This window comes from Cricetulus griseus, chromosome 4 (assembly GCF_003668045.3).
Source record: "Cricetulus griseus strain 17A/GY chromosome 4, alternate assembly CriGri-PICRH-1.0, whole genome shotgun sequence".
Taxonomy (NCBI): domain Eukaryota; kingdom Metazoa; phylum Chordata; class Mammalia; order Rodentia; family Cricetidae; genus Cricetulus; species Cricetulus griseus.
This window is the reverse complement of record NC_048597.1, coordinates 205165255-205183220: the sequence shown is the minus strand read 5'-3', so window position 1 is coordinate 205183220 and position 17966 is coordinate 205165255. Positions and strand designations below refer to the sequence as shown.

The window sequence follows — 17966 nt, the reverse complement described above, 5'->3', positions numbered from 1 at the left end:
AGTGCAGCTCAGAGGCAGAGCCTTTGCCCTGTATATGTGAACCCAGGGTTCTGTCCCCAGTCCATAAAAAGGCAAAGGGGGTAGGGAGGGAGAGATAATACTATGATGTTAACTTGACTCTAATGGTTTCAAATCTCTCTTATTCTACCTTAGCATCAAGGCATGCCATGGATTGCCTCTCATAAATGGACAAAACTGTGATCCTTATGCAACCGTTTCCCTAGTTGGCCCTTCTAGGTAATATTTATTGAATTGTTACTGGGTTTTCAAGTTTCAAGTTGGATTTAAGAAAAAAAATTCTTAAAAATTTTAAAAAGTTGGATTTAGGAGTTGGAAATATGGAGTTCTTAGATCAGATGCTAAGTAACTGTGACATAAAATGATATTTAAAGGAAGAATTTTTACTAAGTTGTAGTGTATATGTGATTAATAACCAAGTTCTGTTTTCACAGAAAGATGCTGAATATTATTTCAGATCTGTTATGCATTTACTACACTATGGAAAAACCTCAGTCTTATACACTTGTAAAGTGTATTTAAAATATATATAATGGGCTAGGCATGCAGGGTGTATGTCTTTAATCATAGCACTTGGGAGACAGAGGCAGGTGGATCTCTGAATCCAAGGTCACCCTTGGATGTACATGACAAGTTATAGTCTATCCAGGGTCTAAAACAAAAACCCCAAATTATTTACTCATTAACTCTCCTACTTTCAGATAACCTCAGTTTCATACAAATAACAATCAATTTTTCATAAACGTCAGTTCAAAATAACAAAGCGGTTTCCATACTGTTACCTGGAAGGCAGCTCAGCACTGAAAATTGCCTTTTCTATTGATGATATCAGTGCTTTATAAAAAGAATTCCAAATTCTAGAAGAACTACTGAAGTCCCAGAGTATGGTGAATTTCCCCGTAACATTTAAGTCTATATAACATTTCATAAGTCTATAACTTATGAAAAACCAATAGCACTTTGCAATATCTATATTAGAAAACTTCATGTCATTTCTTTAAGAGACGGACTAGTCTGGAGTTTGTCTGCAACTTAAAGCTATTAGAGTCAGAGAACGAAAGCATGGGATTTATTCTTACATGTTTGTTCTTATTTCACAAAGTTTTAAAAAGTGTGTGTGTGTGTGTGTGTGTGTGTGTGTGTGTGTGTGTGTGTGTGTGTGTGTGTGTATAAAAGTATCTGATACCATGGGAGCCTAAATACTGGTATGCTGTTGTTATTATTGCAGATTAGTTTTAAACTTAAAAGCAAGAATTCATACAGCATTAAAAGCTGTCGGAGGGTACACACACACACACACCCATGTGCTAAAAATGTTCAGCCCTACTGGGTAGTGGAATCATGGCAATAATCCCTGTACCTGAGAGGCAGAGGATCACAAATTCTGGCCAGCCTGAACTACTAGTTAAGCCCCTGCCTCACAGAGAAATGGGGGGTAGGGGCACAAGTCAGCCTAGAGGAGCTGCTAGTTTGGAGTAAACTTTTTTTTTTTTTTTTTTTTTTTTTTTTTTGTAGTTCTGTATCCAAACCCAGACTATTGATGATAAGCAGTTACTCTATCAGTGAGATACACTGCAACTCAGGAGGTTGTTCTTGTTTTCTGTTTAATGATTTTTATCTCAGAGAAACCCTGTCTTGAAAAACCAAAAAAAAATAAAAAAGTGATTTTTATCTCATGAACAAATTTTTTTTTCTTCTCTGAGACAGGCTTTCTTTGTGTAGCCCTGGCTATTCTGGAACTCACTCTGTAGTTGCCTCATACTCACGGAGATCCACCTGCCTCTGCCTCCTGAGTGCTGGTATTAAAGGAGTGCACTGCTGCCACTACCCTCTGGCTTCTCACGAATGAACACATTTTTTAATGGAACTTTTGAAGTAACATTTAGTAGAAACTTTTTTTTTTTTTTTTAGATCACAGTTGATTTTGCTATGTAATCACACAAGACTTTCACATTGGTTGATTCTGGCTAAAGATACAAGACTCCCTGAACATTTATTTATAACTGCCTCAGAATGTGTATATCCACTGGCAATTAGCAGTTTAAGTCACTGTTCTTGGTTATAACCCAGAAGTAAAGGGAGTTAAGAGACACTTCATGTTCCCCAGATGTTTTCAGTATCAGTGAAGGCACTTTGAGTGTCACTACCTTTCTTTTCATCACTCTCTCTGGTAGTAGGATGTGTTGAAAACTCTAAAAGAGAACGTGGGAATTAGCCTCTCACAGCCCTGGAGACAATAATCCAATCTTGGCGTGTATGCATACATAAAACTTGCATCCTATGTACGGATATTGTTGGATTTGAGTTTGTGAGGACACTGGCTTTTTTCCCCCTCACACAATATCTAATTTATTGTCCTCTCTCAGTCATCCTAACATTTAGAAAAAGGTCAGGCTTCCTGGTTGGAAATAGCTTGTTTTATAATTGTGTACTATTAAGTTCTACAAGGTAAAACTCTACCACATTGGAACAGGAATGACCAAAAGAAGACAAAAGTAAAGAAGAAAACAAGCAATCCGCAGTTTAATGAAATCTTTTATTTTGAGGTAATTTCTTGTTTTGTATAAATATTAATATTTAATCTAGAATTCTAGTTGATTTAATTTTGTCAACCATGGCCATAGTAATTATTTTACCAGTTAATGTAACTAATAATTTCTGTCCAGAAAACAGTAGAATCATGATGTAACACACGTAGCTCTGGCTGGTTTGGAAGTGGGGAGGGCAGAGTCACACCCACCCTGTAGTCCTCCTCCGCACAGCCTCTTCCAGACTGTTCCCACACTCTCCAGTCCATGGTGACTCTTCTAAGACCTCTAGGACAACAAGCATTACCACTCAGATGATCTGAAATCTTTTCCCAGTTGATTTGAATGATGAAATAAACATGAATCCTGTATTTCATACCCAGTGAAAGGGCAGTTTTTTGAGGGAAAACATTAGCAAATGTACCAAATACAAGACTCCTTTGAGAGTAGGGAGCATTTCATGATTACACCTTTCATTAATTTACTCTGTAGATATATCTTGTTCATGAAGATCTTCAGTTGCCTTGAGCAAGTCCTAACCACTAAACCACCAAGGTACATCTTCAGCTGCCTTGAAATTGTCCCAAATACAGTGCTGTGGAATTCTTTGAAGTATTTAATCAATCCTTTTTTATATTAATTGAAGACTATAGAAAAATGTAAAAATCAAAATCTGTAAAAAGACTGTGTAATAACAGAATGAATTACAATTGATTTAATATGTGAGAACAATTTGTAGGTAGTTACATCTTGAAGTTTTTCTTTTGTATTTTTCTTCTGTTTTGGGGAGGGCATCAGAATACCCCTACTCATGCCTGATTACTGTAAGAAAATACAAAAGTGAAGTAAGAGACTGGGGGTGGGGGGGAGGTTGGAAGGAAAGGAAAAGGAAAGCATACTAATGCAAGAGGCTTCCTTTCCTGGAGGACTTGGTACAGTTTTCTACATTTATTAATGCCCCTTATGCCTTACCATGAGAACATGAAGAAGATGACAATTTTAAAAGCTGCTTCCCTATTCACTCACTCTTGCTCATAGTTCACACCTCAAATGGGCTGGAATTCATTATGAATAGGACCTCATAACAAGCAGGTAACTTTTTGAAAGTCAGGGTCTGAACTGTTCACCATACCAGTTTACCTGCTATTGAGCCCTTTGTTAGACAGGTTATAAAGAAAGATATGTTTGGCAAAACCAGAGCAAGATATAAGGAAACACATGCATATGTACATGCAAACAGCTATAGCGTGCAACACATACTGCTTGAGCTCAGGGTCAAAACAATCCAAAGAAAGACTATATTTTCCTAAAGGAGAACAGAGAGAATATTACAGAGAAAGAACATTTTGGGTACAGACTCAGGAAAACTGAAAGTTATGCCCAAAGAACATCTGAGTAATGGTTTAACCAAGTTTAATAAGAAAATAACCAGAATTAAGAATAGAAGGATGAAAAAAAAAAAAAAAGAATAGGAAGAAGGGGTCTGGAGAGAGAGCTCATGAGTTCAGTTCCCAGCACCCACATGGCAGCTCGCATCTGCCCGTACCAGTTCCAGGGCTTCTGACACCCTCATGCAGACAAGCAAAACACCAATCAACATTAGGTTATTTTACCAAAAAAAAAAAAGTAGAAAGATGGGATAAGCTGGTGAGTGAGCCCCAGGCTTTAATTGTAGTTAATGGAATATCCTTGATATTCTATCCTTGATAGAAAGAGGTAACTGTGATATGTTAGCAGGTGACTAAAAACTTATGGTTTCAGTGTTCAAACAGACAGCTGAGTGAGGGGCAGAGAAGAGAGATACTGCAGGTCAAGATAATTGGTTAAAGGAGGAAAAGGGAAAATCAAAATCCTCCACCAGGTATCAGATGTGGTATATGCTTATGATCCCAATCCTTGGCAGGTGGAGGCAGAAAGATCAGAATTTCAAGGCCAGTCTGAACTACACAGTGAGCCTTGGACCACCTTGTCTCAGAAAACAAATAAAATTTGTTAACAGGACAGTTTATGACTGAAATATGATAGGTGATAACTGTAGATCACAATATAAGATTTGTCACTGAGTCAGGAAAGCCAAGGGAGTGAAGAGATGCAACAGAGAAGAAATCCAAAGATGCTCTGCGCTAACTATTCAGTTTGGAACATGCCACTTAATTTTTGTTCTATAGCTTCCTTATTTTTAAGACCAGATAATAAATCTAGCCCTGCTTGCCTTAAAGCAACATTCTGACAAGTCAAAGAGGTGATGAACGTGATAGCACTTTGTAAACTAGGCAACACGGTGTAGCTCTAAGTTGTTTTTAGAACAAAATAAAACAGAATGCCACCTGTGTAGAAAAGAGGCGGCAGGATATTCCTCAGGTAAACTCAAAGCAAAGAGCTCTTCTGGGAATAGGTCAGAGGGAGAGGCCAAGAACAGTAAGGAGTAGGAGTTGACTACAGATATGGCGATGAAGATAGATTTTACAAGGGTGATCTGTAAGGAAGCTGGTGATAAAGTGGTTACTGTCCTGAGTGGGTGGTGAGGAAGTACTGGTTCTGGGATGAATTAGTTTTAATGTTACTGTCTGAAAAAGAAAAGAGACAGGAGGACTGTGATTTAGAAGGAAAATTTTTGTTAGACTAGAATGGAGTGATCAAACTGGTAAGGAAAGCTGTAATTAAGATAGATCAAATGCTTACAGAACACACTTAAATACACTGGGGGGAAGGAGCTGGCTTGGGGGAGGTAGTATTGAATCATCTCTTAAAAAAAAACTCGAGTAGAGAGAGGCCTGAGGGTAGGAAGTGGGTGTTCAGCTGGGTGGCAGTTGAGGAAGTTCCTGCCCAGTGGCCTTGATATTTTCAGTAAAAATGTGAGAAGGAAATAAGAGTGGGGTGGTGTACTTTGAGAAAGGTGGGAAAGACTGTAAGGTGCTTTTAGAAGTGAGCTCTTTGAACACGGTGTTTTTCCTCTTTGTGTCACTGAAGACACCTGTAAACCAGGGACCCAGATACTGCTGCAAGTAGAACTGGTAGAAGTGGCATAGAGGCAAAGATGCCTGTGATTTTTATGCCACCCTTCCTTAGCTTTCTGGTGCCTTGTTAGTGTACTTTCAATGCTTTGGAATATTACTTCCACACTTGACTCTTTTTGTATTGATAATTGAATATTTTGGGAATTGTCATTTTTAAACTCATGATGGAAAAAAAGATACTTTAAAATATTTTTACTAAAATATTTTGTTTATAGGTAACCAGATCCAGTAGTTATACCAGGAAGTCCCAGTTCCAGGTAGAAGAAGAGGACATTGAAAAATTGGAAATCAGGTGTGTACCTTGTGGTTTTCCTTGAGAATTGATTTTTTTTTCCCCTGTGTGAACTTTGATAGAATTCTCTGTAGCAGGTTGATAGATGAAACTTAGAGGAACAGGCATCTAATTTAGTCCAAACTGTCTTTTAAAAATCTGATTTCTTTCCAGAAATACCAAAGTATATTTCTTGTGTGAGCAAAGACAACCTAATTTCACCTATTTTCTTTTTCATTTCCCCTTAATTTAATTGTTCCTTAACTATCTGGATTATAATATAATGAATGGAAAGACAATTATATTTAGAAATAATTTTTTTATTCTTCTTAACATATCTGCTGACTATCAGAAATTTCAGTGAGGTAAGGTGATAACTCCACAGGTGCATGGGTTTGAAGTTTGTGATATTTCCTAGGTCTTAAATATCTATGCTGTTTTGGAAAGGAAACTTTTGCAAATGCATGTGTAGGTGTGGTGTTAACAGCGTGCTATCTAAAAGGCACATTAATCATGTGTTCACAGTGGTAGGCAGTATTTTTCTAAGTCACCAATCTTTATACATTAATTATCTTCAAAAGAGAAACTGTAGTCTTATATTGTTTTTTTTCAAATTCAGTAGCCATTTTGTCCTTATTGATACAGATTTAAAAAAAAAATAAACTAAACTTTCAAACTTAAAAAATGAAGTTTCTCCTTGAAGACTATTCAGAATTTGGCCAGGGAGATAGCTAAGCTGTTAAGGCACTTGCTGCCAAGCCATTCTACCTGAGTTCTGTCCCTGGGTCCCACATGATGGAAGGAAAATACCAACTCCCCTAAGCTTCACGTGTGCACAGTGGCATGTGCCCCTCCCCCAAATTAATGAATAGGAATGTAATTTAGAATTTAAATTGTGGTTTTTCAGTAAAAGTCACTGTAGTACTTTGCTTTCAAAGTCTGGATAATGAGATATATGACAATGCTAACATCTCTTTTAAGCATGTTAAATTAATGCTACAATATACATCAAAATCACTTGAAGCTATTCAGCGTGGTTCTCAAAGACTAAAGCTAGATTTTCTGTTTTCAGGATTGATTTGTGGAATAATGAAAACCTAGTCCAAGATGTTTTCCTGGGTGAAATTAAGGTTCCTGTGAATGTGTTAAGAAATGATTCCTCTCATCAAGCCTGGTAAGAAGACAACTGTTGCAGTGAGCCAAAGATGAACTCTGGGAGCTTAGTATTGACTAGAGTGTGTTATTTGACCTTTTCATGGCTCTAGTATTGATACTAAATTGATACTAATAAACTTAATGTTCATTGATTAAATTTCATACTTATTTCAATGTAAAGCTTTTTGTCTGTATAGTCCTTAAAAACTATTGTATCCTGTCCCTTTTTGTATCTTTGCCAGTGTCTTTTCCTAGATTGGTGTTCAACTGAGTATGTAGAAACATGCCGTTCTCAAATTACCATATCCTGTGTTGGGGGGAGTGCTTGTTGATGTGGTTACGTAAACACGTAGGTGCCCATGCAAAGAATGGAGCTCGACACTGGGATCTTCATCAGTTGATCTTCATATATTTTGGAGAAAGGATTTCAGAACCTGGAGCTCCCTGATTAATCAGACTGGCTGGTCAGTGAGCCCCAGAGACTCCATCTGTCTTTACCTCCCTCGTGCAAGCATTACAGATGTGCAGTAATACTAAGCCCAGCTTTTAAGTGGGTACTGGGAATCCAGATTCAGGCCCTCTTGCTGACATAGCAAGCACCTTAGCAACTGAACCATCTCTCCAACCTCTGTTACTTCCCTTTAAAGATCCTTTTTAAAAATGAAATGTAGTATTTGTGCTTGTTTAGAGAAAAATAAGTACTATCACATGTATACAGTGTGTAATGATCAAATAGGTATAGTCAGCATGTCCGTCTCCTCAAATATCATTTCTGTGTTTTGGTGAACTATGCTAAAATGTAACATCAATTGTTATAGTTCATAGTTATACTCTCACAGCTATAGCATGACAAATAAAAGACCCAGAGACAGACATTGGGGTTCAGGCTTCAAGCTGAAGATCAGAAAAGCAAAGCTCCTGGTCACTAGCTCTTACCTCTAGATCAGGCTGAAAGGGCTGATCCACGAGCTCTTCACTAAGCTTCAGATTGAAATTCCAGACTGCTATGCTCTCTTCAACCTGGCTGGAGAATTCTGAGATTGAATGTCTTCCTATCCTCAATGTGGTTAGAGAATGAATGCTAGCTCTGAGACCCTGTTCCTGTATAAAATACCTCTCATGAGTCCTGGGATTAAAGGTGTGTGATCCCAAGTGTTGAGATCATCTTTGTATGAGCTGTTTTTCTTCTGGACTGGATATGTTTCTTTTAGCTCAGTATGGCCTTGAACTAACAAAGATCCATCTACCTCTACCTCCCAAGTAGTGGGATTAAAGGTGTGTACCACCACCACCACCACCACCACCACCACCAGGCTTCTATAGCTTGTGGCTCTGAATCCTCAGACAAGCTTTAATAAGTCATAAATAATATATCACCATACACAGCTGTATTTAGAGCCCACTCCTTACCTTTTCTCTACCCCTTCTCCCCTCCTGCCTTCTAGCAATTCTACTCTCTTCTTATGTGGATCAACTTTAGCTTTCACAAATGTATAAGAACTTGTGATCTTTATCTTTCTCTGCCTCTTTCACATGATAAAGTGACCTCAAGTTCCAGATGGGTTACCACAAATGCTAGGATTTCACCCTTTGATAGCAAAATGTCTGTTGATGAGTAAGTGGATTTAAATAATGTGGTGTGTACACACTATGGAATGTTAGCCAAGATAACTACTTTTTAGAATTCAATTTCTGCTGCCTGGAAGAGGGGTTGACATTTGAATATTTAGGGATTGTTTTGTTGTAGTTTTGTTTCTTTTTTGTTTTGTTTTGGTTTTTTTCTAAGACAGTTTCAATATGTAACTGGCTGGTCTGGACCTTGCTGTGTAGACCACACTAGCCTTGAACTCAGTGATCTGCCTGCCTCTGCCTTCTGAGTGCTGAGATTAAAGGTGTGCGCCACCATGGCTGATACTAAGTATTCCAATATTTCTTTTTGTCTCATTTGCCTTTGAAAGAGTCTGTCTGCCTCGTCTATACAGCCATCAGACACTCCTCATTTGGATTATGCTCATAGTTTCCCTTAAAGACTGCATTTTAGATTGCTTAAATGTTATTTTTAACTCCTCTTAAGCATATGTTTTGTTCTCTAAGGACATTTTGTATACTTTCTAAATGCATGGGGGTGACTATTTCATTAAGAAAAATATATCAATGTTTGCCCCCTCCATATGATATGCTTTCTTACATCTCCATGAAAATTTCTGAACTCAGTTTTAAGTCTTTAAAATAATATTCCATACCTTTTAGTACAAAAGAGAAAAATGAATTGTTGTATCTCCCAGGGCCCATCAAAATGAACTTGAAATCTGCCCCATATCATGTACTTTCAATGACATTGTCTCTTCATATTCTTTCCAAATTTGACAAAACTTTATACTTTGGCAGTCTATAGAATATTAACAGACAGTTAAGTAATTTTATTTCAGGTTCTTCTGTCAATAGTATAAAAATCTTATGTGCACTTAAGTGCTGGTATCTTTGAGGCCAGAGTTGGATCCTCTGGAGGTGGAGTTACAGGTAGTTGTAGCTGCCAGATGTGGGTGCTTAGAAGTGAACTCAAGTCCTTTGCAATAGCACTGTATGATCCATTTCTCCATGTAAGCCATTTCTCCAGCTCCCAATAATAGGAATATTTTAAAGTAGCCTGTCAGAAGCATAAATACGAAAATTTATGTAGCATAAAAGACAAGAATCTGCCAATCTATGTATATTAATGTACATTGTAGGGAAATACAAAAATTTAAGGCCAAAAAAAAAAAAAATTAACGCCATTTTAACTCAAGATGCCTTGTCACCTTCATCACTTGTAGAGCTGTAGCATCCTCTAGTGGGGCTAATGGTAACTGCATGAAAATGCCATAATTATTTCTAATTTTGATCTTACAAAGGGTCATAATAACTTATCAGTAGGCAATAATGTTTGAAGTTTTTTTATTTTCTTTTTTCCAATAATTTCCATTATTATTTGCCCGTTATATTGGGCTCCTAAAAACTGATTTTTGATGGTTCCAATTTATTTTTTTTTTTTACGATTTTCATTTTATGTGTATGAGTGTTTGCCTGAATATATGTGTGTGGTGGTACTTATGTGCCTGGTGCTTGTGGAGGTCAGAAGAGGGTGTCACATGCCCTGGAACCAGAGTTACAGATTGTTGTGAGCCACCATGTGGGTGCTGGGAGCCAAACCCAAGGTCCTCTGCAAAAGCAGCTAGTGTTCTTAACTGTTGCGCCATTTCTCTGGATTATAACATGACTCAGTCACTTTTCCCTTTCTTTTTACAACTTTTTTTGTTACATTTATCTGTTTATCTATGTGTGTGTCCATGTGTGTCCCTCTGTGTGTGTGTAGCATGTGAATGCCTTTTGGAGTTGTTGTTCTATTTCCACCATCTGACTTTTAAGATTGCAGCTGTGTGTCTCTCTAGTTGGCTCTTGGTGGTGGGATAATGGAGCCCAAAATGAGGCAGACTAAAGTCTCATGCAGTAACCAACTTCATTTAGAACATCATACAATTTATACTCTGTGGGTAAAAAAGAATCACATGAGAAAAGTGTATAATCACAAGGACAAGTCAAATGTGGCAGAAAACATGTTTTTTCCATAGAGACATATAAACAAATAACAATAGCCAGTTGTAATGAATAATCAAAGTAAACTCACTCTTACCCACTGCACCTGGGAGGGGCATGAAAACACATGCCAAGAACATTTGGTTGGTTGGTTTTTTGTCTTGTTTTGAAGAAACTGAGGTCACAAGACTCTTGTAGTTTTCTCACATGCACTCAGAATTCCCCTTGCACAACTCCATTCTTTGACTGTGTTCTGACAGTCAGCAAGTGCTTTTCCCCACTTAGCCATCTTGACAGCCCTCCCCTTTTTCTTAGTGATTTACCTCCTTAAAATTTGGTTGTTGTTTTTTTTTTAATGGTTAGGTAAGTCAGATGTTAGCATTGTCTTGTTCCTGTTGATACTAGCTAATTTTCACTTTGCCCTCAGTAGATAATGGAATTTGATTTGATTTGGGGGTGGTTGTTGCTGTTGGGTTTTTGAGACAGGGTTTCTCTTTGTAATAGTTATTCTATAGACCAGGCTGGTCTTGAACTCACAGAGATTGCCTGCCTCTGCCTCCCAAGTGCTGGGATTAAGGGTGTGCACCACTGCCTCTTGGCCAATTTTTTTTAATAGGTAATGTACTCACACCATTTCTAGATAAAAAGATTGAAAAGAGAATCCTTCCTCCTGCCCCCCAGCTCTTCAACTAGTGTATTTTTTATTTGTTTTATTTGTTTATTTTTTGGTTTTCTTTTTTCTTTTTTTTTTTTTTTTTTTTGAGACAGGGTTTCTCTGTGTAGCTTTGGAGCCTATCCTGGCACTCGCTCTGGAGACCAGGCTGGCCTCAAACTCACAGAGATCTGCCTGCCTCTGCCTCCCGAGTGCTGGGATTAAAGGCATGCACCACCAATGCCTGGCTACATGTGTATTTTTTCATTCATTTATTTCTTTTGTTTTATTGAAATTAGGCTGCTAGACTGGTCTGGAACTCTCAACCCTTCTGCCTTAGCCTTCCAGATATACACACTACCATACCCACCTGTACCATGCTTCTGTTCTTACTTAACAATATAGTAGAACATATAAATATTTGTTGACTTTTGATAGTGGTTAAGGGCTTGTATTCTGGAATCAAACTGCTTAGTTCAAATCCCATCTTGCCAGTAATTACTTCCTCTGTGTATGTACTTATTTCATTGACATGCTGGAGATTGGATATGATAAGAACACATTTCACCACTGAGCTTCACTCCCAGCCCCTGGTTATTTTTTAGGAGCTCAGGTGTTTGTTTATCCCACTTGGGTGTTACTCATTACCATCTCTTGGAGTTGACAATATTTTTACTTTAGGTACTTGCTACAACCAAGAGACAATGGAAACAAGTCATCTAAAACTGATGACCTGGGATCTCTTCGATTAACTCTATGTTATACAGAAGACTATGTGCTTCCATCAGAGTACTATGATCCACTGAAAACTCTGCTGCTAAAATCACCAGATGTTCAGGTACTTTAAAATTTTTACATGTGTAGCTCGATGTGAACAGCTAAATTGATTCTGTAAGTGAAGAAAAGATTTCATGGTGTCAGCTCTTAAAAGGCTCTGTGTATTTAATCTCTCTGAACCAGAGTACTGATGTGTGCTGCAAATTTTAACTTTGCTTAGAATTTAGAAAACTAAATACTATTTTATTCATAAGTTGTAATTAATGAGTATATTTAAGTTACATCCACAGATTGAACATGTAACCATGTTTCTTTGATTCTGTGCTTGTTTTCTTCTGTATCCTAGCCAGTATCTGCCTCAGCTGCTTATATTTTGGGTGAAATATGTCAAGATCAAAAGGATGCTGTTTTGCCTCTTGTACGACTATTGCTGCATCACAATAAACTTGTTCCTTTCATCACTGCGGTGGCTGAACTGGACTTGAAGGATACCCAGTAAGAATTGTATTTCATTAAATGTTAATTATGCGTTGTTGAAATTGAACTTTATTTGCTAGATTGTTTTTATAGTCTCAGTTTTTTTTTTTTTTATTGACCAAGTTTACTGTAGAGCAGGTGAAAAAGAATTACTTAGTCAGTAACAAAAGACAGTTCTTAAAGTTACCAAACAGACTCCAACAACAGTAAGGACTAGTTAATAAGGGAATGGTTTAATTCAGTGGTGCAGCTTCCTTTGTTACTATTACTGAACTTTGCTTCTGGATGCAGTGATTCACATATCACAAGTCAGAAAGTAAGAACACTTTGTATGGCACACATAGGGCAATGTAAAGGACAATCAAATTCCATTCCCATTGTAGTAAAACAGCACTGTCATTTTATGCACACGTAGCCACACTATATTTAAAGTTCATAAACATAGTTACTTTTTAAAACTGATGTTAACATTTTCAGAAATTTGGGGGCTGGAGAGATGGCTCAGAGGTTAAGAGCCCTGGGCTGCTCTTCCAGAGGTCCTGAGTTCAATTCCCAGCAACCACATGGTGGCTCACAACCATTTGTAATGAGTTCTGGTGCCCTCTTCTGGCCAGCAGGCATAATGTAGGAAGAACACTGTATACATAATAAATCTTTAAAATTAAAACAGAAAAAAAGAAACATTTTCAGAAACTAGTTTCTTTGTGGCAGCAAACTTTCCTGTTAGTAGTAAAAATTACTAAAATTGTGTATATAATGAGAGTAAAAAATGTTACTACTTTTAAACTTTTTCTTCCCTTTTTGCTGTGCTTGATTTTTATCTCTTTCTATTTCTGTTTCAGAGATGCAAGCACAATTTTTAGAGGAAATACCCTGGCAACCCGATGTCTGGATGAGATGATGAAAATAGTGGGAGGACACTACTTGAAAGTCACGTTAAAGCCTATTCTAGACGAGGTACAGAGCACACCTCAGTGCCAGAGTCTGACCTCAACCTGTGGGCCAGACTGTCCCCACAGGATCTCCTAAGACCATCTACATATCAGATATTTGCATTACAGTTCAGAACAGTAGCAAGATTAATGAAGTAGCGATGAAAGTAATTTTATGGTTGTTGTCACCACAACCTGAGGAACTGCATTAAAGGGTCACAGTGACAGGAAAGTCGAGAACCACTGCACTAGACTTTCTCCTTCAAGAAGAAATGTGTTGGTTAGAAGGATCTGTCCATTCATAGGCTACTGAAGCAATAAGGACAGACACTTTATAAGTAATTACTTGGCCATCTGTGGATTTTATTCACAAGGCACATCAATCTACATTATTGTTCATTACATTTTTATTTTACTAGGACTTTAAGAAACAATTTTCATACAATTCTTTGGAAAAAAATGTCTACATTGTACATAGTATCTTCAGGTGGGGACTTTAAACTTTGTTAGATTTAATTTTTATATTATCAGAAAAAGACTTACTTTCATTTTGTTAAATTACCTAGCAAAGAACAGTACCTGAAAAATACATGTATTTTCCAGATATGTGAATCCTCGAAATCCTGTGAAATAGATCCTGTTAAGTTGAAAGAGGGAGATAATGTAGAAAATAATAAGGTAAGTTTATATAATGTAGTTTAGAACCACATTAATTTTTTATCTTAAATGTTATACCTCTCTCTTATAAATGGTATGTTTCATTTTGTGTGTATGAGTGGTTTCTTTGCCTGCTGTGCACCACATGTGTGATTGGTACGTATGGAGGTCAGAAGAGGTCATTGGATCATCCAAGAATAGAGTTATAAATGCTTGTGAGCCACCATATGGGTGCTGAAAATCAAACCCAGGTCCTCTGCAAGAACATAAGTGTTCTTAACCACTTAACCATTTCTCTAACACAACACCCCACCCCACCCCACCCCTACACACACACACACTTAAAATTTAATAAACCATGTGTCTGGAAACAATGCTATTCATTTTATTCTTAAATTTTTTAACTTAGCATTTTTAACTATATATGTTTGGAGGTGTGTATGGGTATGTGCACATGAATGCAGGTGCCAACAGAACCCTGAAGAGGACATCGGATCTTCTGGAACTGGAGTTACAAGCAGTTGTGAACTGCCTGAGTGCTGAGACCTGAACTCTGGTTCTCTGGAAGCTAATCTTTTGTTAGCTTATATTATAGATAATAATAGGTTAATAAGTTTTGTTATATTTTCATACGTGTATATAATGTATTTTAATCATGTTAACCCCCTTTTATTCTGTTTTGTTCCCTTTCCCACTAAGCCGTTTCCTCTCCCCAACTAGTCCTCCCCTTCAACTTTTCTTTCTTTTTTACTTTTTAATTGTGGGTATATTCATGTGAAAGTACATGTGCTGTGGAGTCCAGAGGCTTTGAGTTCCCTTGAGCTGTAGTTATAGGCAGGGGTGAGCTGCCTGACATGGGTGTTGAGAACTGAAGTGCTTCTGTGCAAGAGCAGGGTATGTTCTTAACTGCTGAGCCTCCCCTCATCTCTCCCCTTTTCTTCTTTTAATTGTTGGTTGGCCCTTCTGCTTTTCTACTTGCATGGTGTGTGTGTCTGTCTGTCTGTCTGTCTGTCTGTCTGTCTGTCTGTCTGTCTGCTTCTGTGTGAGTTCATGTGTATCCTAGTAAGTTTACTTAGGGACAGGAAGTGAGGGGTTAACATAGTAGCATAGACAGGTTACCTATAGTTATGCCACCAAAAAAAAAAAAAAAAAATTCTTCTCCTTCAGCAGCCTCTTATTGCCTGTAGATCCTCAGGAATAGGTAGGGACTTACCAACTCCTCCCCACTCCTCTACAGACAGTTAATGGGCCTGATTTTATATAGGTCTTGTTCTGTTGATTATAACTGCTGAGAATTCAAGAGAACCGTGGGCATGTAGTGCTTAAAACAGTTAGGGGACAGTCACTCTTTCCTCCTAGATTCTTTCTGTCCACTCTTAAGTGATGTTCCCTGAACCTTGAGGGAAGTGTTATAGATGGCCCATTTAAGGCTAAGCACTCAATAGTCACTTATTCTCTGACCAAAGCCAACAGCATCACTAATCTATGGACTTAAACATAAATATTTAGAAGGTGATTTGATAGGCATATCCATTTAGCAGATCAGCAGCAGTAGCTTCCCGTTACACTGCTGTCCTTATTCCAGCCATAGGTTTTTGACCAGGTTTACAGTGTCAAATGAAAATTGCCTCCTGTGAAGCAGGCCTCAGATCCAAATCAGAAAGTGCTTGTTTATCCCCCAAACAGTGGTGCCCCTGTTGTCTGGTAGGTCAGTAGTGCAGTACACAGGGTTGCAACTGAGTAAATTCTTAATGACAATTCTCCATTAGCAGCCTGCATTGTATCTTCTGACTCTGTTTAGTCTTAACAAGCAGGGAGACAATTTCTAGACCAGAGAACATGATGCCTTCAACTGTAGGGTCTTACCATCTAGTTCTAGTGAGGCAATAGCCTATAATAATGATAGATTTAAACTGCAGCTAGTTGAAACCTCCATTCTCACTATTCCTTTCAGGTCAGACTCATAGGACTAAATAACTTAGTGAATTTAGTTGCCTCTGAGAAGTCTATAATTGTGTTGGGGTTTGTGTGTAACTGTGTTAGTGTACTAATGCAGCCCATCATGAGTTCTTTCCCTGGTTTCCTATTTTATTGTTCTGTTAACTGTGGTTCTTGTGAAAATTATTCATATACTCACCTGTCTAGAAAGTCTGAATTTATTAAATTAAGTCAGAATGTTGATTGCCCTTTTAACTGAGTAAACTTGGAAAGTGGAAGCAGAACTTTAAAATGCTAGATAGTCATCGTCTAATACATCTCATATCCATCATTTTTTCATGAAGACTGTTGAAGATGTGTGCAAGTCAAAATCTTAGTGTTCACTTTGTTAAACCCTGCAGGAGAATCTGCACTACTATGTGGACAAAGTATTCAACACAATTGTAGGATCAAGTGTGAGCTGCCCCACTGTGATGTGTGATATCTTTTATTCTCTGAGGCAAATGGCTGCTAAGAGATTTCCTAGTAAGTGCCTTGCTATACTCAATCACACCATTTCTTTTTCTATGTTTTTTCCTACATGGTATCCATTTGGTTTGTATGAAATGTTTGTGCATAGGTCCAGTCTTCTAGAAGTTTATCAAAATGATGCTAGCTTCTTTGTGAGACTTAATACTTTATTTTTCCTATAATCTCAAAAAATACAATCCACTTTATTTCAGTATAATGGCAACTATATAAAAAGCAATCAAAATCATTAGTTTTAAGATGGAAAAATTTGGATCTGTAAGATTTTCTGGAATATGTAAGTAAGCCTATACGTGCTATATATTTAATAGACTATGGAATACACAGCTTTTTTGTCCCAGCTGTTTTCCTGGTCGAATATATTCAAACAGTAGTAATCATTAGTTTCATGCAATTGACTAGATTTGACAGCTTGGGAATACTAAGATGTCTGTGGCAAGATATTTTTTTCAAAAATAATCTTTGGCCTTTCAAACACTTGTCCCAACATACATAAGATTTTGAGGTACACATATCAAGAAATCATTGTGCTTAGTTTTGCAAAATTAGCTATATTGAGATTTTTATTGGAATTTATAAAGTTATGAATTACTGCCTCTTATTAGTACTTAGTTCATTTCTGTTACATAAATAAATTTGTCAAAACCGATTGCAAGTCTGCCTATAACAGAGGGGGAAGCACAGACCAGGCAGCTACTTACTAATCAGGTTTATCTATCTGTATAAAATTGTAAATTAACTTTTTTAGCCATCCAAAGAGATTTTATTATGTTTGCCCAATTTACCCAATACTAAAATAGTATGGCTGAGTTGTCTAACTTATATATGAATTCAGGTTTAGGTCTCTTGGCTAATTATAATAAAGTTACAAAACATTTAACTATAAATAAATATCTTTAACCTTCATAATCAATAGAGGAGGCAGAGACTTGTTCCTACAAACATAAAGTGCTGATTAGATTCCTTCTTCAAGTAGTGAGCTAGATCATAGCCACAGTACCTGCTTGCTAGCCTGTCTTGTTTTTCACTCCTCACACTGTTTGAGGCCGTTACTCGTTGACTAGATAATGAAACTGAGGTCTCATTTGTTCTTACCCCCGGCATATAGACAACAGGGGAAGCAGTCACTAGGAAACAAGTATCAGTAAGGGACAATGGACAGCTTGGTGGTGTTCCCTAGTGAGTGATTTGTAAGAGCTAAAAGTCACATCAAACCCAGAGACTCTTTCCCTCACCACCGCTTCCTTAGCATCTGGTTGTCAGGTTAGTTGTTGACTCCAGTCTGAAACAAGTACTGGAGATGAGGGGTCAGTGCTACATGTAGGCCGCAGTTCATCTGCAACTTTAGGTGAAATACTGGGAGCTCTATAAAGTCATATTTCTACCTAATCATTTTTAGTCTTTAAGTTATTGGTGTTTCTTTTTGTGATAAATACCTGAGAA

General features: G+C 37.5%; 1 protein-coding gene across 2 annotated transcripts in view; it reads left to right on the top strand.

Annotated features, from left to right (window-relative positions):
- Rasa2 (RAS p21 protein activator 2) overlaps positions 1-17966 on the top strand; it is a 98506-nt gene that overhangs the window by 43525 nt on the left and 37015 nt on the right. For both annotated transcript variants that reach the window (XM_027410908.2, XM_027410907.2), the window contains exons 6-14: positions 154-237; positions 2492-2564; positions 5779-5855; positions 6907-7008; positions 11896-12052; positions 12338-12486; positions 13311-13425; positions 14004-14078; positions 16397-16520. In XM_027410908.2, the coding sequence (XP_027266709.1) occupies positions 154-237; positions 2492-2564; positions 5779-5855; positions 6907-7008; positions 11896-12052; positions 12338-12486; positions 13311-13425; positions 14004-14078; positions 16397-16520 (956 nt within the window). The remainder of the gene's footprint in view (positions 1-153; positions 238-2491; positions 2565-5778; positions 5856-6906; positions 7009-11895; positions 12053-12337; positions 12487-13310; positions 13426-14003; positions 14079-16396; positions 16521-17966) is intronic.